Genomic DNA, 26,480 nt, shown 5'->3' with positions numbered 1-26,480 from the left:
CACCCGTCGACAGCACTGGTTATAGTAGGAAACGGGTCTAGCGGTCCCAACACTCTGAACTCAAGCCTCTAATGTGGACTCTTGAGATGATTTGGGGGGGGGGGGGAGACAAGTGCGAGGAGCCAAAACCACTATCCGTTATCGGGACCAAGACGTCTCCCTCCTCTGTTCTTCCTCTCTTTACCGATGGCCTTTTGTAAACGGGGGGGGGGGGTCAAATAGTAATTGTAAATAATAATTCTTAGCGTTTGTTTTCAACCCGCTCAGGAGAACCAGATCGGTGGGGTTTACCTAACTATTCCGATTTGTGTCGGGTTAAGTCGTCAGTCACAGAGTAAGTATAATACATTTGCCTGCTCTCATCATACATAACAGACTCTACCCACCTGGGACTCCGAGCGACTCTAAACGGAGTCCTCGTAAACTGAATTTGACGTACGTCGGGTCCTACACACACATCAAAGAGGGATTTCCACAAACTGGCCACATCGAACCAAATGTATAGAACAGAGACAACACCCACCTCCTTTAATTTTGGATTAATCTCTCATCTATACATTTCTACCTGCATACACTCGATTATACACTCCACCATACCGGATAAGCTCCAGGTTTATGCGAGGGAATCGGGGATGAAACAAAGCGAATGCTCCCCCGCTGCTTCCACGGAGAGAGAGGGTTCTGCGTCCACAGGGCACCCCCTTCGAGATCAAGGAGTGGTTCAGTCCAACTCTGTTGTAGCAGCGGCCTGGGTGGAGCGCTCTATGGATGACGCCAACATGATAATAGGTTTGGGGGGGGGGGGGGGGGGGGGAGGGTTGGGGGGGTCCATAGGTAGAGGGGAATGATTTGAACAGGAAGCGGTATAATTAGGGGAGCGACACACATCCTACCCCAAGTTTCTTTTTGGGTTGGTTTTTATTCGCTGTTGTTATTTCTCTTGGTTCAGCAGTAGATGCTGTGTGTGTGTGTGTTTATGGATAAGTGTGTATACACATGTGTCAGTGTGTGTGTGTCGTCTGTGTGTGTGTGTCTTTATGAGGGCTGTGAGCCCAGCAGTCTCTCGATGGCGGCGTTGAGGTCTCCTCCCGTGGCAATCAGCGCCTGCAGGTTGGCCCCGCGGTCGATGAAGCCCATGGAGCTCAGCTGGTCCAGCTGCGACTGGAACTGGACCTCTGAGGTCGGAGTCTGTGGGGCGAGAATTAGCGTGTTATTTCGTATAACACACTCCACATGACCCCAGATCCCTCCCACAACCGAATAACTTTATTTTTTCTGTCTGAATGAATCCGCCATAGATAGACAAATGGAAGTATGAATAGCCTTTCGAATCCTCCAAAAAAGATAGTCAACTGGAATATGTTAGTTCGTTACACATATGTTGGATAAGGATTATGTAATTAGTTTGTCATGACCCATTGTGAAACAAAAGAAAAATCGCGCTTATTCTTTTCTTTTTTTTAATGGCCGTCGATCTTTTTTGTTTTTGTTTTGGTCAGACCATTGGATTTGATTGATTGAAAATTGTATTAACAGATTGCAGAATGGGTACAATACAGTATGGCTCAATACACACAATTGTTAACACTTTGACTGCCCATCACGAGTTTTCTCGGGTTTACCCCCCCGCTGGTTGAAGGCCCATCACGAGAATATTCGTTTTTTCTCGTTTTGTTTTTATTAGCGATCTGAAATCATATTTCATCAACCAAGTCTACCGTTGGAAATCCACTCCAGGCGCTCAGATGTGAGAAAAGCGCCCCCTATCGTCTCCCAGATGGTAATTCACCCTTTTGGATTGAACTCAATGAAAAAAAATCCCTGACTCCACATTTTACTTCTCACTCACGCAGCCGGGGTCGATCAGCTCCACTAGTGAGCCTCAGAGCAGCGGAGATTATGTGTTTTTACAGTATACACGGTGAATCAATAAAAAGAAAAAAAATTTCTAATGGCAATCAGGAATTGGAATAATCCATTTGGATACCATCTGATCTCAGGTAAGGAATCTATGTTACCAGTATTAGGATAATCAGACTCGTTTTCACAGAGATATAAGCTTTTATGTGATATTGCTGTTTGGCTGTGCGAGCGGTCAGTAACTATGAGAATCGATTTTCAACTCGCGGCACATATATACTATCGATAATCTAGCGTTTATTTGAAAACGATTCATAAATAGGCCGAACAATGACAACGTTCTAGAATATTCCAGTAAAAGGCGATTATCATGGAATGTGTTATTTTTTCCGTGAAAACAAGTGATTTTCAAAATGCTAGAAAAAGGAAATGAAGCGATAAAAAAACAATCTGCTACGACAATGTTGACTGGAAAATGAGTCTTTGATAAGTGACGGGCAGATTACCATACACATAGCCATAATTTAAAACATAGATTAGGCGATATTAACATTAACATTGAAGTGGACCTGGGCATTCAAGGAGGTAAAAAGGAATTAACCTTGGGCAATCAAAGTGTTAAGGAGATGCAGACCAGAGAAAGACTTTCGTCTTGTTTACATCAGGTTCCCCCATTTTCAATTCATCATAACATACATGACATACAGATAGACAGTACTGCTACATCTATACATTTATGACATATCAGATTTACAAATACAGTACTGTTTGTGATACAAAAAGTGTCTAAAAAAGAGAGTATATACATTTGACGAAGAAACTGTACATTGGAGGAGGTTGGGTAGGTGGGGTGGGGAAACTGTACATTGGAGGTGGTTGGGTAGGCGGGGTGGGGAAACTGTACATTGGAGGTGGTTGGGTAGGTGGGGTGGGGAAACTGTACATTGGAGGAGGTTGGGTAGGTGGGGTGGGGAAACTGTACATTGGAGGTGGTTGGGTAGGCGGGGTGGGGAAACTGTACATTGGAGGTGGTTGGGTAGGCGGGGTGGAGGTAACTGTACATTGGATTATCGACAAAACCTTACTTGGTCCCAAGAAGAGGGTCTTGTGTATTATTGGGTTAGGACAATTACTGTACATTGTAGGGGGTTGGGTTAGGACATTTACAGGGGCCAGTTTCGAATTGCAGTCTACCATAGGTGCTCTTTGAGAGTGGTTTTGAAAGTGGGTAGTGATTCACATTCCTTTACAGCTGTGGGTAGGGCGTTCCACATTGATGTGGCATAATTGCAAAACGTGTTTAGTCCCTTGTTTGAGCCAAATCTGGGTTTAACATGGTTTGTGGAGCTCCCTCTGGTGTCTACTAGTGGATCTACTATTGGATCTACTTTCTCTGTGGATGGTTTTGTGAATAAATCTCCATTATGCTTCATTATGTGTTTATTGTATAGCAATAAGGTTGGGTGAATTGGGCCATTGTATAAAAGCATTACATCACTTGAAGTCGTGTGTTATACTCATTATATCACTCCTAGGGGGGTCTAACGACCCTCCGCTGTGCGTGGCCTAATGAGTATACCACACTCCTGCGCGTGATGTAATGCTTAAATATATAATATTGCAGCGAGCATTGTCTGCATCTAGCTTTGTAAAGTGTAACCACACTTGCGACCGTTTCCGCTTGCCATTGCCCCGACTGCCTTGTTGTTGAATCAAGTCAAATCCTAGGTAAGCGTGTATTGTGCGCGTGAACGTTGCCGCGCACGTGCGGCACAGTTCATAGGTTTTGTTTCGCGGTAAACGAAACGTTGACGTCATCGGACTTAAAAAAAAAAAAATCTCACGTGAAACGGTACTCGGTAGTACCGACGTGATTCGGTCGGTACCCTTAAAAGTACCGGATTTGGTACCCATCCCTACTGGATAGAGGAAGAGGGGGAAAACGGGCGGGAAAATTAACGTGAGGCGATGTCCCCTCGACTGAAAACGTAGTTCAAGGAATTGACTCGAATAGCTATCGACTGCTTAAATACCAGGAATGTTTTGATAAAATATTTTCTCAATTTGCTGTCAAAACTAGCCAAATCGTTAACCAAGTTTACCCTTGTTTTTTTTTTTTTTTTATAAATTATAACAGAAATCCCTTGAAAGATCCACTGAATGACATTCAGAGTTTAAAATGTCAATATGTTTCTAATACTCTAAACATGGCAAATCTGTTGCTCAATCAAATACGCCTCCTCTATTTTTACTGGTATAAGCGATAAGTGATTATATTTCTCACTCCATTCATTTCGAGTCACTTGTCTGCTTGTTTTTAACAGAGCTGGTGCTGGAAGGAGCCAGGGTCTGCATCTCAGTTCCTCCTTCAGGGGGGGGGAGAGTAGTATGTTACACTACTGTTTTTAGTCTGCAGGGGGGAAGAGTTAGTATGTTACACTGGTGTGTTTGGTATGCAGGGGGTGGGAAGAGTTAGTATGTTACACTACTGTTGGAGACTTCTCTCTCACCTCACAATGTATTCCTGACAGTGAAGTATGAGGAATAAGCAAATAATTTGTTACCAACTAGCTCTCCCTGGTGTCAACATTGATTGATTGATTGATTGAAAACTTTATTAACAGATTGCAGAATGGGTACAATACAGTACAGCTCAATACACAAGCCTTGTGCACGGGAGCTCAACATTAATGGCATATGACAGCTTGTTTCCTTGGTAACACAAGTTTCAGTAGCGAGGTTGCCTGTCATTTAACTAGCTTTAGCTCACGTGGGCTTTACTATGGAAGATGACCTACGTACGTACGAGGCGTATTTACACCCAATCACACCGTCTAGTAGAGAAACACATGGGAATCAGGCTTTTCCCATACTTTATCAGGTGGGACACTCTTTGTTACTAGCCAACAGTGTAGAACACAGAGAGATGTAGCTTCTGTCACCTTCGGTGGGTTTGAGGTGTCGGGCAAGTTACACTCGAGGTAGAGTAAAGAGAATTGGGTCATTCGACAAAGAAACAGCGACGTATCCTTCACAATTGTGGAAGAATGTCCCTAATCCTATATTCCTTTGTCTGATCAAGACAATAGCCCACGTCTCCCACACTTGGAGGCCTGCGGGCCGAGGGGCAGAGGGCTGAGGAGGGCAGAGAGCCTGAGGGCTGAGGAGGGCAGAGAGCAGAGGGCAGAGAGCAGAGGGTAGAGCGCCTGAGGGCAGAGGGTAGAGAGCCTGAGGGCAGAGGGTAGAGAGCCTGAGGGCAGAGAGCAGAGGGTAGAGAGCAGAGGGTAGAGCGCCTGAGGGCAGAGGGTAGAGAGCCTGAGGGCAGAGAGCAGAGGGTAGAGAGCAGAGGGCAGAGAGCCTGAGGGCTGAGAAGGGCAGAGAGCAGAGGGCAGAGAGCCTGAGGGCAGAGAGCAGAGGGTAGAGCGCCTGAGGGCAGAGGGTAGAGAGCCTGAGGGCAGAGAGCAGAGGGTAGAGAGCAGAGGGCAGAGAGCCTGAGGGCTGAGGAGGGCAGAGAGCAGAGGGCAGAGGGTAGAGCGCCTGAGGGCAGAGGGTAGAGAGCCTGAGGGCAGAGAGCAGAGGGTAGAGCCGCTGAGGGCAGAGGGTAGAGAGCCTGAGGGCAGAGAGCAGAGGGTAGAGCGCCTGAGGGCAGAGAGCAGAGGGTAGAGCGCCTGAGGGCAGAGAGCAGAGGGTAGAGCGCCTGAGGGCAGAGAGCAGAGGGTAGAGCGCCTGAGGGCAGAGAGCAGAGGGCAGAGAGCCTGAGGGCAGAGAGCAGAGGGCAGAGAGCAGAGGGCAGAGAGCAGAGGGCAGAGAGCCTGAGGGCAGAGAGCAGAGGGCAGAGAGCCTGAGGGCTGAGAGCAGAGGGTAGAGAGCCTGAGGGCAGAGGGTAGAGAGCCTGAGGGCAGAGAGCAGAGGGCAGAGAGCCTGAGGGCTGAGGGCAGAGGGTAGAGAGCCTGAGGGCAGAGAGCAGAGGGTAGAGCGCCTGAGGGCTGAGGACAGAGAGCAGAGGGCCTGAGGGCTGAGGAGGGCAGAGGGCAGAGGGTAGGGGGAGAGGGGAGGGGAGAGGGCTGAGGAGGGTAGAGGGTTGAGGAGGGCAGAGGGCCAGTCAGGCCTACTGATCCCCTAAAACGGTATTTGACTCAACTGTCTGCTAATAAAATCATATCATATTATGGTATTTGTCCACTTGCCAAATTTAGCGATCGGGTTCCACCAACCGTGACTAAGTGTGTGTGGACATTCAGCGGCCACTGGGACCAGGGTTTTATTTGGACCGAGCAGGATAATTCAGACTGGTCCCAAGGCAGCGCCAGGGGTTGTTTACTGACAACTAAACTGGGATCGCCCCCCACCCTCATAATTGATAATGAACCCTTGCAATGATGAACCATATAAGTCTGTTTTGAAATTGTTTTGACAGCCCATGTATTTGCAGTTGTGAAGTCACTTAGAGTGTGAATATAATACCATCACAAGAGATTACTCAACCTTGACTGTCTTTAAAGATGCTATAGATAACATTTTAATGTAGAGTTGTAGGAGATGGGAAATCACGACCAGAGAGAGTGAAGTTTCTGTGACCACACATAAGTGTGCGTCATTTATTAGCATAGCGTGGATACCACAACAAACCAAGCCAAGAGTTCTCATATGGCCGCTCTAGCTACCCACAATGCCCTGTGTCCTTAAAGTGACAGTGTAGGTGGATTATGTCCAGTCCATGTAAGTGTCCATGTAAGTGCCCACTACAGAGTAATCGTTAAAAAAAATACATCCACAGAGCTTTTAGAAAGGTGCAGAATTAAAGTATTGCTTTTCCCCCCCAAAAAAGATTGAAAATGAATTTATCATTGAAAAAGTTTTGGCGGGTCCAAAATGAATGTTGTCGTTTACATGTTGCATGCATTTATCCCCTCACGACTTCCCATTTCCCCACGTGGAATGCACATGATTGGAAGAATGACATGCTGGTGCTCTAGTGCGACATCTAGTGGTTGAATGTTATCTATAGCACCTTTAACTATGAGTGAAGACAACACTAACTTACCATCTTCAGATAATAAAGTACTCAACCTCTACGGTCTTTAACTATGTCAGTGAACACAGCACTCTAACTTAGCATCTTTAGATAATAAAGTACTCAACATCTACTGTCTTTAACTATGAGTGAACACAACACTAATTCACCATCTTTAGATAATAAAGTTAGAAAACATTGCACGTCTGACAACATAAAAGGGACTTTTAAAAAGGGTTCTTCATCTGATGTACTCGATTAACACTTTCACTGCCACACGACAAAGGGTTAACCCTTTCACAACCACACTACAGAAGGTTAACCCTTTCACTACCACACTACAGACTGTTAACCGTCTGTAGTGTGGTAGTGAAAGGTTAACCTTCTGTAGTGTGGTAGTGAAAGGGTTAAAGCACCTAGAGTTTGTACTGAACTTCTGTGCTCCTCTGACCAGTGTTGTAGTGCTCAAGTCCGAGTCTTGGGACTGAATTTCAGGACTCGTGACTCGACTTGGACTTGAGCACTGATGACTCGGACTTGGACTCGAACATTGACTGCATTCGGACTCGGAAGGTGCAGACGAGGACTCAGACTTGTTAACACTTTCAGTGCCGTTCACGTAGATCTACGGTTCTGTCGTCCGATCGTCGAGTGCCGGAAACGTAGATCTACGTTTCTGTTACGGTATTTATTTTATTATCTATATCCATTCATAATTCAGCGGGGCACCTTGTGCATACTGTTCTGAGTGTGTCTAAGCTGGCAGACGGTATTATACCGCCCTCTAATGCCTTCGGCCAGTAATGCACCCGGTTAGACCAGGGTTAGTTTATTTTCTATACCGAGCTGCGGCGTGGGGGCAGGTCCTAAACACTCCGGCAAAACACACGCTTATAGGGATGGCTTGGACAACTGACCCCGCCCGCCCGTTGAAGAGCAATGCCCAATAACGTCGGAGGCATGATCGCTGTGAATAACTGGAATGGCGATGAGATTATTGGATTATTTTCTTTTCATTACTTCAGAGACCAGGTAAGGACACTATTAGAGCTGCCGCGATTACCGCATTACCGCGGTATCGCTGTTACATCACGGCCACCGCAGAGTAGGCTGAATACCGCGTCACCGCTGTTTTTTATAATAATAATAATAAATTAACCTCCTCTCGTTGGGCTTGCGGCTCTGCAGATATACCCTACTCATCTATCGAGGTTCCAAGCGACCCTATTGGGTACCAGAAAAGTCACGTGAAACATTGCAGACCACTGATTGGTCAGAAGAGAGACGCGTCACACGTTGTAGCGTCATGCAGTGTGTTACCACCAATCGGCAAGCGCGTATTAGGTTTTTACTTCCTGAATGTCAGATCATCACAACACGGCTAATAACGTTAGCTTTAACTCTCCGCCGGAGTGGACTACGATCGCTCCTAAGGAGTACTAAACGAGACATAATGATTTTACTGTCTGCAACGAATGTTATAATAAAAGCCCTTCGTTCTATACACTTGTCTGATTGAAAACTTTATTAACAGACCGCAGAATGGGACAACTCAGCACGCTCTGAGCAAAGAAAGGAACTGAGACATGAATAGAGTATTGCTTGCCTTGCTATTGTCCGGTAAATACGCTGATGTTATTGAACGTATAACTATATAATGTTAATGCCACAAAACGAATGCCTTTATTATAAAGTAGTAACTTTATAGTAATAATAATAAGAAAGGGTCGGGGGGGTTAGGGGTAACCACCCCTGCCCGCGACACCGAGTGAACGGCGCACGACCAGAGGGTAAACTTCGAATCCGTGTTTCACTTTCAATAACTAATGCGTACTTGCCGAATCCCAAACAATATTCATGCTGCAAAGTCATACTCTAAAAATAGACATTTAGACTAGAGGCAGGCTATATGCTATAAAGAGTAGACTACTACTAAAAAAAATGCATTCAAACTTTTTTTTTAAATTTTTTGTGTGCATGCGGTAATAACCGCGGCGGTAGGAAATATTTTGCAAATTTGTGCGGTAAGGAAATAATCAATACCGCGGCAGCTCTAGACACTATATATGAAAGCTTGCATTGATCTGATATTTATTTCTACTGCGATTGAAGCTAAATGTGTTTATGTGTCTAGTAGTTCTGCCGTTGGGATGCAGGAGGGGGGGGGGGGTCTAAACCACATTGCATGCGTGCACCACAAAGGATAATAGTGATGATCTAGCGTTGATTTCAGGAAGATCCGATAATCAGGCGAAAAATGACGTGTTTATTGAATTACACAAAAACGCTGTTTGTGTATTTTCCCTGGAATTGCTCAGAAGCGGCCGGACTATGTTCATATTCAAAACGGTATCAAACGGAAATGTACGGATGAAAAAATAATCTGTTTTTTGCACGTTGCCCAGAAGTAGCTCAATGAGACTCGAGGGCGTTATTAGACCCATAGCGATACTATAAAATATAGGTTTAGTTCTACAAACTACAACTACGTTTACATGGGGTTAATGGGCGGCACGGAAGTGATCACTTCCCGGAAGGGGCGGGGCACTCAATGTGTTAATTGATAAATAGTAGGGATGCTCGATATTGTCTTTTTTACCGATAGCGATATAGTCCAACTCTTAATTTCCGATACCGATATCAACCGATATCACATTTTAATGCCGATATCGGCCGATAATATCGGTAGGCCGATAATATCGGACATCATTTCTATAGAAATGTAAAAAAAAAAAAAAATTTGAAAACCGATACAGATATTTTCCGATATCACATTTTAATGCCGATATCGGCTGATAATATCGGTAGGCCGATAATATCGGACATCCCTAATAAATAGTTATATATAAAAAAAGAAACAATTTAATAGGCCCTAATAATTTGGCATAAGATATGTAAGGGATAATGTATAGCTACGAGGTCATTGTCGCAAAATAATTGACCGACAGAGTTTAGAACACCGAGGCGCAGCCGAGGTTTTTTAAACGTCAGTGAAGGTCAATTATTTTGCGACAATGACCGAGTATAGGCTATACATTATCCCGCTTATTACATGGCTAACTTACTAACAATATACCTAATTCATCGACAAGACGAGATCAAATGCAGACGCAGTTGTTCTGTGGCTCTGTCAGCCCAAATAAAGTGATTATTATTATCGGCAGCCGGCAGGTCTGTGGTCTGATTGCATGACTGAGTGCAGCTGTGCATATGCTGAGCAGCACTGATAGTGTGTGTAGTGGGCTTGATTGGTCCAGCTGCGCACAGCGGTCATTATTGTTCTGCAGAGGTCCGTTATAGAGTAATATCGGACCTCTGACGAGCGCTATTGACCAATCACAAGCAAGCATTTCGGCGAATGTGAAAACGCCATGTAATAATGATGGCTAGTGCATTTGTTTGGCTATTGTGTCACAAAGTAAATAAACTCCCTTTGAATGGTGACCACGGTCTCATTTATGTTTAATGTAGACCTTTTTTTATTTGTACAGTATGTCAGCTCTTTGACTGCCAGAGTGGAGTGGACTCAACCTTGATGACTCGGACTAGGGTAATGGGGACTCGACTCTGGCTCTTCTTTGGTGACTCGGACTTGGACTCTTGACACTGGGGACTCGACCTCGAGATTTAGTGACTCGACTACAACACTGCATCGGTCGGACACGTGGAGCATCATACAACAAACTCTAAAACTCAATACTTTGGTCTCCTTTGGTCAGTTTAGATCCTTAACCACCAACCATTCCACCATATTCGGCATTCGGTTGTTTTAATTGATTATACAAACTCATATGATTGCATTTATTGTATATTTATTGTATTCATCATGTATTTATTATATATGTATGTTCAACGTCATCTACTTATTCTACTAACTTCCCAGGACTATGAACAAGCTTTTCCATGACCTAAATATTTCAATTTGTTCCGGGCATTTTAGGCAGTTTTTTTATGCTGCTGAGGTGATTTATGGTCTTGTTTCCTCTCCAGAGCCAGAATGTGGTGAGTCAGAGCTTACTCCAATTGTAAGCTACTCCAGTTCCTCCAAAAAACAGTGTGAAATAACCTTTTAAACTACGTTACCTGCGACAGACATAGTAGCTTCTTAGGACTACTATTTTATTTCACAATATTATTATTTTTAATTATCCATATTTCTTGGTTCGTATTTGCCTTTCTGCATTCTCTTCTAATTGTTACCGTTGTTGATAACAACACAATTTATACTGGAACCACTTCATATGACACCCGATACCGGTGGTGGATATTGGTACTGATACTCGACTAAAACAGGGAATCGGTATCAGAGATTTCCCCCAATATTAACTCATCCAGCGCCATCGCTTAATGAGCCAGGGGGCACTAGAACACCATCGCTTTAATCAATGGGGAAATTGCGAGATTTGCGAGTGCTTAAAATATATCTTATATTATAGCTATGGGTCTAATACACCAGTCGATTGTCAGTGAGTTGCTTCCAGTCAACATGCACAAAACAGATTGTTTTTTTCATCCGTACATTTCCGTTTTATACTGTTTTGAATATGAGTATAATTTGTGATTCTTAGTAATCCCAGGAAAAGACGCGATAATAGCGTTTTAGTGGAATACACTAAACACGTTGTCATTTTTCGCCTGATTATCGAATCTTCCTGAAATCAACGCTAGATTATCATTATTATCGTTCATCGTGCATACATGAAATGGCCTTCGTAGCGCGGCACTCCTCCCCCCTCACCTCCTGCACCCAACGGCACACAGCCACACACAGACAGCTTCGATCGCGGTAGAAAGAAATATCAGATCAACGCAAGATTTTATATATAGAGTTCTTACCTGGTCTCTGATGTAATGCCAAAGAAATAATCCAATTATCTGATCGCCATTCCAAATACTGCTCGTGGAGGTCCGTCCCACATTGCCCGGCATTGCATATGAAGGGGGGGGGGGGGGGGGGCAGCATCGCAGATGTAACGTTGTAAACGCTAGTCCTGCCGGAGTATTTAAACCCCGCCAGCACGACTCAGATCGGCCCAGAAAAGAAACTACACCATTTCTAATAGAGAGCAATACCGGCTGGAAGGCGTAGGCATCAGGCTGGATGGATGAAAATGAATGGATATAGCTAATAAAAGAAACTAGACAATTCCGCGCGGGGGAAATTGTGAAAGTGTGGGTGACGCCTGTGCACCGCCGGCCAACGGGGGAGAGGGTCTCTCGCGAGTCTCTATGACAAACGGTTCAAAGGATACAAAAAGGGGGCGCGGCCTAAGGATCGGGGGAGTGGTCAACATAGACCAATGAAAGAGGATATCCCTACTGAGTGCAACGACACAACCCGCAACACTATTACACACTATTACACACTATTACACACTATAACACTATTACACACTATTGCACTATTACACTATTACACACTATTACACACTATTACACTATTACACACTAACACTATTACACTATAACACACTATTACACTATAACACACTATTACACTATAACACACTATTACACTATTACACTATTACACACTATTACACTATTACACACTATTACACTATTACACTATTACACACTATTACACTATTACACTATTACACACTATTACACTATTACACACTATTACACTATTACACTATTACACAATATTACACAATTACACTATTACGCTATTACACACTATTACACTATTACACACTATTACACTATTACACTATTACACACTATTACACTATTACACACTATTACACTATTACACACTATTACACTATTACACTATTACACACTATTACACTATTACACTATTACACACTATTACACTATTACACTATTACACACTATTACACACTATTACACTATTACACAGTACAATGGCACAATCCGCAAGTCTCTACGACAAACGGTTCAAGAGATACACTGAGGGGGTGTGGCCTAAGGGGGCGTGGTCTAAGGATCGGGGGAGTGGTCAACATCGACCAATGAAAGGTGGTCAACATCGACCAATGGCACAAACCGCAAGTCTCTACGACAAACGGTTCAAGAGATACACTGAGGGGGTGTGGCCTAAGGGGGCGTGGTCTAATGATCGGGGGAGTGGTCAACATCGACCAATGAAAGGTGGTCAACATCAACCAATGAAAAATGAAAGAGGATATCCCTACTGAGTACAATGACACAACCCGCAAGACACAACCCGCAAGACAGAGGGCGCTGTCCAGCAATTCAGTACTGCAACACAGTGATGGGCAATGATGGGTTAAGTGGATGATGTCATTGGCAGGTCAGCTGAGCCATGAGCCCTGAGCCTCACAGCTGTTAAGCCTGAACCAATCAGCCATGAGCACAATGACTTGCATATTCTGAATTTTCTTTACATGACTGCATTGTCACGTTGATTAAAAGAAAACTATAAGAGATGAAGCGTTGTGACTCGCACAAGAGCACTACAACGAGTAGGCTAAGGGTTGTGTGCGATAATTGTGGCATTCGTGCGATATTGTGGCACTCCTTCGGCGATCAGAACAGAAGGCTAAAAAATAGTGTGAAAAATGTGATTTCTAGAGTGCGATTGCATGGCGGTCAATGGGGAGGAGAACCTTCAAACAAATGGTCGTCAGTTGAGATAGAAATGTCCAATTCCATTTATTTTTCTTTTGTGAGCGGACTGACAGCCGTGTCATCGTTTTGATGTGTTTGTTTTATTTCTACGTCCAAAATTGAGATCACAGTCGCAATTCACCCAAGGTAGGGGAAAAAAGATTATTTCAGCTGCTACACTCTAAATCGTAATGCATTCCCAATGGGACCGAAATTTTACCGTTTAAAGTCGATTCGTAGCCAGACGGTGCGGTGAAACTTTACAAGTTCGAATACCGCAGTTGCCATAGGCAGGCCGCTTGTTTTGATACCTTTCACGTGTATGGGGCGCGAATGCTCTGGCACGAGTGGTGTTGGCAAAATCGGTGGAATAAAGAAAGAAGAATAAAACTAGACAATTCCGCGCGGGGGAAATTGTGAAAGTGTGGGTGACGCCTGTGCACCGCCGGCCAACGGGGGAGAGGGTCTCTCGCGAGTCTCTATGACAAACGGTTCAAAGGATACAAAAAGGGGGCGCGGCCTAAGGATCGGGGGAGTGGTCAACATAGACCAATCAAAGAGGATATCCCTACTGAGTGCAACGACACAACCCGCAACACTATTACACTATTACACAATATTACACTATTACACACTATTACACACTATTACACACTATTACACTATTACACTATTACACACTATTACACACTATTACACTATTACACACTATTACACACTATTACACTATTACACACTATTACACTATTACACTATTACACACTATTACACTATTACACTATTACACACTATTACACACTATTACACTATTACACACTATTACACTATTACACACTATTACACACTATTACACACTATTACACTATTACACACTATTACACACTATTACACACTATTACACTATTACACACTATTACACTATTACACTATTACACTATTACACTATTACACACTATTACACTATTACACACTATTACACTATTACACACTATTACACTATTACACACTATTACACTATTACACACTATTACACTATTACACTATTACACACTATTACACTATTACACACTATTACACTATTACACACTATTACACACTATTACACTATTACACACTATTACACTATTACACACTATTACACTATTACACACTATTACACTATTACACTATTACACTATTAGACACTATTACACTATTACACACTATTACACACTATTACACTATTACACACTATTACACTATTACACACTATTACACTATTACACACTATTACACTATTACACACTATTACACAATATTACACTATTACACTATTACACACTATTACACTATTACACACTATTACACTATTACACTCTATTACACTATTACACACTATTACACACTATTACACTATTACACACTATTACACACTATTACACACGATTACACTATTACACTATTACACACTATTACACTATTACACTATTACACACTATTACACTATTACACTATTAGACACTATTACACACTATTACACTATTACACTATTACACACTATTACACTATTACACACTATTACACTATTACACACTATTACACACTATTACACACTATTACACACTATTACACTATTACACTATTACACTATTACACTATTACACACTATTACACTATTACACTATTACACTATTACACACTATTACACTATTACACACTATTACACTATTACACCGAGTACAATGGCACAATCCGCAAGTCTCTACGACAAACGGTTCAAGAGATACACTGAGGGGGTGTGGCCTAAGGGGGCGTGGTCTAAGGATCGGGGGAGTGGTCAACATCGACCAATGAAAGGTGGTCAACATCGACCAATGGCACAATCCGCAAGTCTCTACGACAAACGGTTCAAGAGATACACTGAGGGGGTGTGGCCTAAGGGGGCGTGGTCTAAGGATCGGGGGAGTGGTCAACATCGACCAATGAAAGGGGGTCAACAGGGGGAGTGGTCAACATCGACCAATGAAAGGTGGTCAACATCGACCAATGGCACAATCCGCAAGTCTCTACGACAAACGGTTCAAGAGATACACTGAGGGGGTGTGGCCTAAGGGGGCGTGGTCTAAGGATCGGGGGAGTGGTCAACATCGACCAATGAAAGGTGGTCAACATGGACCAATGAAAAATGAAAGAGGATATCCCTACTGAGTACAATGACACAACCCACAAGACAGAGGGCGCTGTCCAACAATTCAGTAGTGCAACACAGTGATGGCCAATGATGGGTTAAGTGGATGATGTCATTGGCAGGTCAGCTAAGGGGGCGTGGTCTAAGGATCGGGGGAGTGGTCAACATCGACCAATGAAAGGTGGTCAACATGGACCAATGAAAAATGAAAGAGGATATCCCTACTGAGTACAATGACACAACCCACAAGACAGAGGGCGCTGTCCAACAATTCAGTAGTGCAACACAGTGATGGCCAATGATGGGTTAAGTGGATGATGTCATTGGCAGGTCAGCTCAGCCATGAGCCCTGAGCCTCACAGCTGTTAAGCCTGAACCAATCAGCCATGAGCACAATGACTTGCATATTCTGAAATTTCTTTACATGACTGCATTGTCACGTTGATTAAAAGAAAACTATAAGAGATGAAGCGTTGAGACTCGCACAAGAGCACTACAACGAGTAGGCGAAGGGTTGTGCGCGAGATTGTGGCATTCGTGCGATATTGTGGCACTCCTTCGGCGATCGGAACAGAAGGCTAAAAAAAAATGGATTTCTAGAGGGCGATTGCATGGCGGTCAATGGGGGGGAGAACCTTCAAACAAATGGTCGTCAGTTGAGATAGAAATGTCCAATTCCATTTATTTTTCTTTTGTGAGCGGGATGACAGCCGTGTCATCGTTTTGATGTGTTTGTTTTATTTCTACGTCCAAAATTGAGATCACACTCGCAATTCACCCAAGGTAGGGGGAAAAAGATTATTTCAGCTGCTACACTCTAAAATGCAATGCATTCCCAATGGGACCGATATTTTACCGTTTAAAGTCGATTCGTAGCCAGACGGTGCGGTGAAACTTTACGAGTTCGGAGACCGGTGTTGCCATAGGCAAGCCGCTCGTTTTGATACCTTTCACGTGTATGGGGCGCGAACGCTTACGTGTTGCAAAGTGTTTGCAAAATCGGTGGAATAAAGAATAAATAAATAAAAAGAGTATGGATATGTATAGTGTGGGTGGCAACCTGGCTTCGCCAGGTCACCCACACTAAAGAGTATAGATATCTATAGTGTGGGTGGCAACCTGGCTTCGCCAGGTCACCCACACTAATAACGATTAAAACCCGACTTTTCTCGTGATTGGCACTGAACGGTTGGCGAGTTAACCCGACTTTTTCCGTGAGAGTTAAGATCCGATAACAGGAACAGAAATCGAATCGAAGTGAGTCGATTTGCTTAACCTTTGACGCACAGAAGCGTGTTAAATCTCTCTGAATGGAGAACATGTGATTATATCTCAATCCCAAACTAATGGTATATAGATTATATAGCAGTCAAGTGAAAGCGATGGATCAGAGCAACATTTTAAGAACAGGGTATCTGCAGGTTTAGCCCAGTCAGATTTAAGGCTTTTTAATGCCACTCAGAATTAAATTTAATACCAATTTCACAATAACAAAATGGCAAAAATCATGCAACGACACCAATTAGTTTAAGTTTAGAGACACATTGGTCCAAAGATGTTTATTAAAACATAACTTGGAAACTTAAAAATCTTGAACTTAAAGGAGTAACTGGATTGGATGAATTTCAACAAAGGGGTGCCAAACATAAATAGCAAATATAGCTATACAAAATATACCAGGGGCCAAGCAGCAAGTGCAACAGCCACATTTCCATCAGAACACATACTACCATAGGACTTATACTTGTCAGAACACATAACTATTACCATAGGACTGATACCTGTCAGAACACATGACTATTACCAGTCTGATACCTGTCAGAACACTATTACCACCCTCCCCAGGGTATCAAAAAAGTCAACCAACAAACAAGATTCTTGTGCCGGATCTCCTCTCTGGTAAACAAGAATACCCTGAAGACTCTAACAGGAGCACTCATTCAAGGGTTTACGACTACTGCACCTCATGGTACCAAAGCACCTCAAAGGCACTAAAAACAAGATTACAAACATCACAAAACAAACTGATCAGACTACTGTTTAACCTCACTCCTAAAACCCACTTTACCCCTGCCCACATTCAAAACCGCTCTTAAAGAGCACCTACGGGAGGCTGCAATTAGAAACTGGGCACCGTAAATGTCCAACCCCCCCCCCCCCCCTCCTAATGTACAGTCTCCTCCCCATCATATGTATATATTTTCTGTTAGGATCTCTGAGTAACAGTACTGTATATTTGCATATCGTATGTCACAAATGTAACAGTACTATATACCTGTATGTCATGTATGTCCCTATGCCATAAATGTCATGATGTCATGTATGTTGTGTATGTCATAAATGTCACTATGAATTGAAAATGGGGGACCCTGATGTAAACAAGACAAACGTCTTTCTCTGGTCTGCATCCCCTTAACAATTGTGTGTATTGAGCCGTACTTTGTACCCATTCTGCAATCTGTTAAATAAAGTTTTTCATTCATTCATCCAGTTGTTTTGTTTTTGTGGTTTGGTTGAATGAATGAATGAAAACTTTGTTTAACAGATTGCAGAATGGGTACAATACAGTACGGCTCAATACACACAATTGTTAAGGGGATGCAGACCAGAGAAAGACGTTTGTCTCGTTTACATCAGGGTCCCCCATTTTCAATTCAGTGACATTTATGACATACACAACTACATGACATTTATGGCATAGGGACATACATGACATACAGGTATATAGTACTGTACCGTTACATTTGTGACATATACGATATGCAAATATACAGTACTGTTACCCATAGATCCTAACATATATACCGTATTTCCTCTAATAGTGACCCGGGCTTGTATTTGTTTCAACTGTAGCGGGTACCAGGCTTTTATTAGGAGGAGGCATGTATAAGAGAGAGTCCTATATTTCTAATTTTCAAACTGATCATAATGACTAAATCAACATTTTGTGTCAGTTTGAACCCAGTAAAATGTACTGGGTTCATTTATTGAAACCAAGTACTGTAAAAAATAGTAAACAGTGCAATTACAGGTGGTCACTGGTCATTTCAACATTTTCAAAGTGAAATCAAGTAACGTTACCTTAGCAGCTCCGGGTACTGTAGGTAGCAACGTTAGCTCTCATAACGTTAGCCAGTTAGCAGCTCCGGGTACTGTAGGTAGCAACGTTAGCTCTCATAACGTTAGCCAGTTAGCAGCTCCGGGTACTGTAGGTAGCAACGTTAGCTCTCATAACGTTAGCCAGTTAGCAGCTCCGGGTACTGTAGGTAGCAACGTTAGCTCTCATAACGTTAGCCAGTTAGCAGCTCCGGGTACTGTAGGTAGCAACGTTAGCTCTCATAACGTTAGCCAGTTAGCAGCTCCGGGTACTGTAGGTAGCAACGTTAGCTCTCATAACGTTAGCCAGTTAGCAGCTCCGGGTACTGTAGGTAGCAACGTTAGCTCTCATAACGTTAGCCAGTTAGCAGCTCCGGGTACTGTAGGTAGCAACGTTAGCTCTCATAACGTTAGCCAGTTAGCAGCTCCGGGTACTGTAGGTAGCAACGTTAGCCAGTTAGCAGCTCCGGGTACTGTAGGTAGCAACGTTAGCTCTCATAACGTTAGCCAGTTAGCAGCTCCGGGTACTGTAGGTAGCAACGTTAGCTCTCATAACATTAGCCAGTTAGCAGCTCCGGGTACTGTAGGTAGCAACGTTAGCTCTCATAACGTTAGCCAGTTAGCAGCTCCGGGTACTGTAGGTAGCAACGTTAGCTCTCATAACGTTAGCCAGTTAGCAGCTCCGGGTACTGTAGGTAGCAACGTTAGCTCTCATAACGTTAGCCAGTTAGCAGCTCCGGGTACTGTAGGTAGCAACGTTAGCTCTCATAACGTTAGCCAGTTAGCAGCTCCGGGTACTGTAGGTAGCAACGTTAGCTCTCATAACGTTAGCCAGTTAGCAGCTCCGGGTACTGTAGGTAGCAACGTTAGCTCTCATAACGTTAGCCAGTTAGCAGCTCCGGGTACTGTAGGTAGCAACGTTAGCTCTCATAACGTTAGCCAGTTAGCAGCTCCGGGTACTGTAGGTAGCAACATTAGCTCTCATAACGTTACGTCTGGAATCAATGTTAAAGTGCTTTGCGGCTTTCTCTCCCGAATGCTCCGCCGCATACCTCAAAACTTCCTCTTTAAACTTAACGTCAAACTTTCGTCTGTTTAGTACCGGTAGCCATGCTTGCTCTGTTGTTGTTGTGTTACGTACTGCGCGCGACCCGTGTTCCATACGGAAGTAAGGAGAGGTTCGCTCACGCGTATATTAGTAACCCGGTTTGTATTAGGAGGTCGGCTTATAATTGTTTAGCTCAACAGCGCACCCGGACATTAATAGAGAGTCGGTTTTTAATTGAATACAGGTCACTATTAGAGGAAATACGGTATACATATGATGGGAGGAGACTGTACATTAGGAGGGGTGGGTGGGAGGAAAAAATACATAGTGGGTGAAGCTCTCATTGAACATAAACACAAACGTGTCCTTGTTTACATCCGTGAATAGATTATTTTGGATGTAAGAGGCGAATGTGGAGGCGAATGTTATCCGGACTTCTGTTGGTGCAGATGTTATAGTCTTACCTGAGATGGCTTAGCTGATGTGGAGGCTGCAGGGGCCGAAAATAGTAGTTTGCAGGCGGGTTTTTGCAGAGCTATGCTTAGCGCTCAGCATGTGCGACTAGACTGCCTTTTTTTTTTGCAGCGAGCCTCGTAATGGTCTTTGACTGGGACCAACCATGGCGCAAACAGTGGATTGTCGAGCCAGTTCTCGTTAAATTGGCACTTTCCCATATTAACAAGTGCAAATGCTAAACTAAACATAACGTTAGTGTTAGCGCTTCTGCTTCGCCTTGCTAACGTTAGCTAAACTCCGTTGCTGAAATAGTTCCCGGCCAACATAAGGAACTGTGTTGGTTCCGCCCCATTCCGGTCTGCGTGATGCTACAACACGGTCGATAAAAAGTCCCGACTTTATCTCCCGTTAACCGTTTTCCCCCAGATTTCATAATAAATTAATAAAACATAAGATGACATGGCATTTTATCTTTCCTTTCTATGGCATTTTTAAGACCTGAAAGATGGATTTAAGACATTTTAAGACAAACTAAGGCCTTAATTATTGATAAAAAAATTTAAGACTTTAAGACTTTTTAAGGATCCGCGGACACCCTGTAAGAATGAATACCACGAAATCAGGACACGTTCAACCCAATGAGGACGACGTTCGATGTCCTGGTTTTGTTTGACGAGCTATTTTAGTGTCAGGGTTAAAAGTTAGTTATGAAATGAATGTAAGTCTATGTAATGTCCCCACATTTCACATAAACGTGTGTGTGTGTGTGTGCTATACCGTTGCACTTCCTCCTCCTCCTCCTCCTCCTCCTACTCCTCCTCCTCCTCCTCCAGCGAACATCTGAAGCATCTGCTGCATGAGCTGCTGCTGGGCGGGGTTTGGTCCTGCACTTGGTGAGGAGGCGGGGTTCTCTGGGGCCATGCCCCCACCCGCGGGCATGGAGGCCGGCATGGAGGCCGGCATAGGAGCGGTGGGCATCCCAGGGATACCACCTGGCATCAGACTGAGAGAGAAGAAGAGAGACCGTTTAACAGAGCAGGAAGAGGAGAGAGAAGAGGAAATGAGAGAGAGAGAAAGAGAAAGAGAGAAAGAAGAGAAAGAGGTTAGCATAGCAGGAAGGGGAGAGAAAAGAGAGGAGAAAGGAGAGGAGAGAAGGAGTGGATAGAAGAGAGAGAGGTTAGCATAGCAGGAAGAGCAGAGGAGAAAGAGAGGATAGGAGAGAGAGGTTAGCATAGTAGGAAGAGAGATATGAGGAGAGATGAGAGAAAGAGGAGAGGCAGAGAGGAGAGAAAGAGAAGAGAGGAGATGAGGGGGAAAAGGAGGAGAAATGAGAGGAAAGAAAGAGATGAGGAGAAAAATAGAGGAGATATGTTAGAATAGCAGTAAGAGAGGAGATGAGGAGAGGTTAGAATAGCAGTAAGAGAGGAGAGAAAGAGGACAGAGGAGAAGAGAGGAAGAGAAGAGAGGTTAGAATAGCAGTAAGAGAGGAGAGAAAGAGGACAGAGGAGAAGAGGGGAAGAGAAGAGAGGTTAGAATAGCAGTAAGAGAGGAGAGGAGAGAAAGAGGACAGAGGAGAAGAGGGGAAGAGAAGAGAGGTTAGAATAGCAGTAAGAGAGGAGAGGAGAGAAAGAGGACAGAGGAGAAGAGGGGAAGAGAAGAGAGGTTAGAATAGCAGTAAGAGAGGAGAGGAGAGAAAGAGGACAGAGGAGAAGAGGGGAAGAGAAGAGAGGTTAGAATAGCAGTAAGAGAGGAGAGAAAGAGGACAGAGGAGAAGAGAGGAAGAGAAGAGAGGTTAGAATAGCAGTAAGAGAGGAGAGGAGAGAAAGAGGACAGAGGAGAAGAGGGGAAGAGAAGAGAGGTTAGAATAGCAGTAAGAGAGGAGAAGAGAAAGAGGACAGAGGAGAAGAGAGGTTAGAATAGCAGTAAGAGAGGAGAGGAGAGAAAGAGGACAGAGGAGAAGAGAGGTTAGAATAGCAGTAAGAGAGGAGAGGAGAGAAAGAGGACAGATGAGGTTAGAATAGCAGTAGGAGAGGAGAGGAGAAAAAGAGGAGACAAAATGAGAGAATACAGAAAGGAGAGACGAAGAGAAAGAGGAGTGGAAGAGAGAGAAAGAAGAGAATAGAGATAAGAGAAAGAGGATAGGAAAGAAAGAAAGGAGATGAGGAGAGAAGGGGGAGAGGAGAGGAAGAGAGAAAGAGGAGAGAAAGAGGAGGGGAGTAAAAGAAAGGGGAGAGGAGGGGAGACAAGAGAAGAGCGAGGGAGTGGCTGACTGACTCACTTATTTGTCTGGCACATGTAAAGGTATGTAAATAACATGTAAATGAAAAACCTATACCACACACATCAGCATGTTGTTCCTATAATCCAAAAGAACATTTTGCTTTTACATCCATTCTGTAAAAAAAAGGAAGGTGTAACTTAACCCTTTCACTACTACTACCAAATGGTTAACCCTTTCACTGTGACACGACAGAAGGTTAACCCTTTCACTGCCACATGACAAAGGGTTAACCCTTTCACAACCACACTACATAAGGTTAACCCTTTCACCACCACACTACAGAAGGTTCACTACCACACTACAGACGGTTAACTCATTCAGCGCCAGTCACGATGATAGTCGGGTTAACTCGCCATGGCTTGAGCGCCAGACCAGAGTATAGTCGGGTTTTAATCGTTATTTCTTTTATTAGCGATATCCATACATTTTCATCCATCCAGCCTGATGTTATCGTTGGGAATGGGTCTGAGCTCGCAAAAGGGCAAATACCGCGGCCTACGCCTTCCAGTTGGTATTGCACCCCATTGGGAATGGTCTAGTTTCTTTTCTGGGACGATCCAAGCCGTGTGGCCGGGGTTTAAATACTCACACACACCCCCCCACACACACACCCACCCCTCAATATGCAATGCTGTTGAACTTGGCACGGACCTTCGCGCCCAGTACTTCAAATGGCGATCAGATAATTGGATTATTTATTTTGCATTACATCAGATACAAGGTAAGAACACTATATATAAATTTGATCGTTGATCTGATATGTCTTTCTACCGCGATCGTGGCTGTGTGCGTGTGTGGCTGTGTGCCGTTGAGTTTGAGGAGGCAGCGGCGGAGCCCCGCGGTCCAATGCTCTTTTCATGTATGCACGAGGAAGGATAATAATGATAATCTAGCGTTGATTTCAGGAAGATTCGATAAGCAGGCGAAAAATTACAACGTGTTTAGTGTATTCCACTAAAGGGCTATTATCGCGTCTTTCTCTGGAATTACTCAGAACCACCCAAAGTTATACTCATATTCAAAAGGCTATAAAACGGAAATGTACTGATGAAAAAACAATCCGTTTTGTACATGTTGTAATAATCGACGGGTGTATTAGACCCATAGCTATACTTTAAGATATATTTTAAGGACTCGCAAATCTCGCAGTCCCACCATTGACTTACAGCGGTGGCGCAGAATGAGTTAACCGTCTGTAGTGTTGTAGTGAAAGGGTTAACATTCTGTAGTGTGGTAGTGAAAGGCTTAATGAAGTAAATAAAATAAAACTCCAATATGCAGGGTTCCCACTTCCCACAATTCACTTTTAAATGCTGTTTTTTTTTTTATAGAAAAAAAATCGGATCCAATATTTATGGCTTAAAACCAATTTCCGACAATTACAGATAGTTACACTTTAAATAAAAAATTATTATTTCTTGATTCAGAAATTTTTTATCATGGATGAACAAAACTTTCAATGTGAATGGTTGATTTGAATTTCAAGGACTTTTTAAGCACCTTGTTAAAAAATGGGCTGTTTTCAAGGAATTCCAGGCACTTTAAGCACTTCAAGGACCTTGTGCGAACCCTGAATGTGTGAGCGTGGTCCAGTACCTGGGCATGAGCCCCGGCGCCTCAGACTGCAGCGTCTGCAGGCCCTGCTGGATCTGCATGAGAGCCTGCATCGCCCTGGGGTTGGTCATCACCGACAGAGCCTCCGGATTCTGCATCTGAGAGAGAGAGAGAGACACTCAAGATTCAGACAACTTTATTGATCCCACGACGTGGGGCAATTCATTTGTAGCTTTGCACGAGTACCAAAACATTTTAACGACAACAACATTCCATGATATACACAGTCCAGTAAAACAGACAACTAGGTGTATAGGCTACTTAAAGTGACTACTGTCCGAGTTTAAAAGTCTGATGGCCGAGGGGATGAAAGATTTAGAGTAACGGTTGGTCCTACTCAAAGGAATGTCATAACGGCGGCCAGAAGGCAACAGTGAAAACAGCTGAGACAGAGCGTGGAGAGGTTGATTACTGATGCTCGTCCCCTTCTTGACCACCTGGTCCGTCCAGAGAGAACATAGGTCTCTCTGTTTTACTCCATTCCTAACTATGTTCTGTAGGCTGTTCTTATCTCTAATAGATAGACCACTGAACCAACAGATAAAAAGAAAATGTTAAGAGGCTTTCAATAAAATAACCATAAAACGGTACTCAAGATCTTCTCACTTAACATTACAAGATCGACAGCGTGATGATTGAACAGAGAGGCCTTATTAAACGGAATGTTTAGCATGCCCATTTTGTCCACCATGTTGGAAGAGACAATGGTTGCCGTGTTCAGATATATGAGAAATATAATCAGAAGAAATGTTATATACTATTCCAGTGTTTTACCTACTCTACCATTGCACAGAAGTTAGGTAATTTTCCTTTTGGAAAAAAAGTGGTTACCAACGGTCACAGGTAGACATGTTGGAAGAATGAAAATAGAAAAAAACATTCCATGTGAATGTAATAATAAATTGTTATATGTTACATCATTTGTACAGCTTATTGGACATGTTTCATAGCTCCGTTTAAATACTTATTCTCTGTACAGCCTTGACTAGTTAATATAGCTTAATTAGTATACAGCTCAAGACACTAGGACGACAGGCTGACAGTGTTTCTTAAAACAACAGCCAAAAGGGCCAGGAGATATGAGATTTCCAAGGTTATTTTCGACTCCAGTTCTAGTGTGAGACATAACAAAGCCGAGACCCATCTTTTGTTTTCATTTTCTCACTAGGGCATTTTTTGTTTACCTTTCTTGTCAGATCTGTTATTAATTTGTCACCTTATATACGTCATGTCAATTATGGATTTATTGTAAGTCTGACCAAAGCTCGCTGTCACTTTCTGGTCAGACGCTCGTGTGTCTCCGTTTATAAACTGTTCATTTTCTTTCTATGGCCATGGAAACAGATAAATAAACTATGTTGTTTTTTTATACAAATTGACTCATTCTGAATTTCTACAGCTTCACTGTTTGGCTGATTCAAAAACTCCACAAGACGAGGCATGGGGGCGGCAGTGGCCTAATGGTTTAGCTATGCTGGTTTATTTTATTTCAGATTTTATTTTTACAGGACACCGAGGACAGCGAACATTAATCAAAGTAAATGGTACCAACGTTTGTTTCCCTGGGCCAGGTGTTTAAATAGCCATTAAAAACAGGAAGACATGAATAAGCATGCTAATTAAACGCCAATAAAAGCAAAGTATACAAAACGTCATGAAGAGTAAGAGAAAATAAGTTAGTACAGTAACGGCACACGTCTGTAGTGTGGTAGTGAAAGGGTTAAGCCATTCAAGCGTTAGCAGACATGAGCGGAGAGGTCGCCGACTTGATCCACGGACCGACATAGGGGTGGGGTGGTGGTGGGGGGTGGATGAATAACTCTCTGCGCTCCATAAACACCTAACCGCTGAACTAACCCTTGAGGGAGGAACTTAACCCCCCCAGCTGCTCAAGTGGAGCTACTCAGTGTGGCCAACAGTGGCAAGACTGTGTGCTGCTTGTACTGGCTGGGGCAGCTCCCGGTGGGGATGTGTGGAACTACACACTCAGAGAACTACCCACTCAGAGCACTACACACTCATAACACTACACACTCAAGATCACTACCCACTCAGAGCACTACACACTCATAACACTACACACTCAAGATCACTACACACTCAGAGCACTACACACTCAAGACCGCTACACACTCAGAGCACTACACACTCAGAACACTACACACTCAGAACACTACACACTCAGAACACTACACACTCAGAGCACTACACACTCAGAGAACTACCCACTCAGAGAATTACACACTCAGAGCACTACACACTCAGAGAACTACACACTCAGAACACTACACACTCAGAACACTACACACTCAGAGCACTACACACTCAGAGCACTACACACTCA

General features: G+C 43.5%; 1 protein-coding gene across 1 annotated transcript in view; it reads right to left on the bottom strand.

Annotated features, from left to right (window-relative positions):
• Positions 1-500: 500 nt before the first annotated feature.
• The window catches only part of LOC311227084 (ubiquilin-4-like), an 82,273-nt gene continuing 56,293 nt past the window's right edge, over positions 501-26,480 (bottom strand). Inside the window, exons 9-11 of the mRNA XM_084312611.1 lie at positions 24,119-24,234; positions 21,019-21,244; positions 501-1,188 (exon numbers count right to left, since the gene is read on the bottom strand). Coding sequence (XP_084168737.1) covers positions 1,036-1,188; positions 21,019-21,244; positions 24,119-24,234 — 495 coding nt within the window. The 3' untranslated portion in view covers positions 501-1,035. The remainder of the gene's footprint in view (positions 1,189-21,018; positions 21,245-24,118; positions 24,235-26,480) is intronic.

This window comes from Notolepis coatsorum, assembly GCF_963971535.1.
Source record: "Notolepis coatsorum genome assembly, chromosome: 4".
NCBI lineage: Eukaryota > Metazoa > Chordata > Actinopteri > Aulopiformes > Paralepididae > Notolepis > Notolepis coatsorum.
The sequence above is the reverse complement of the archived record's forward strand: the minus strand, read 5'-3'. Positions and strand labels throughout refer to the sequence as shown.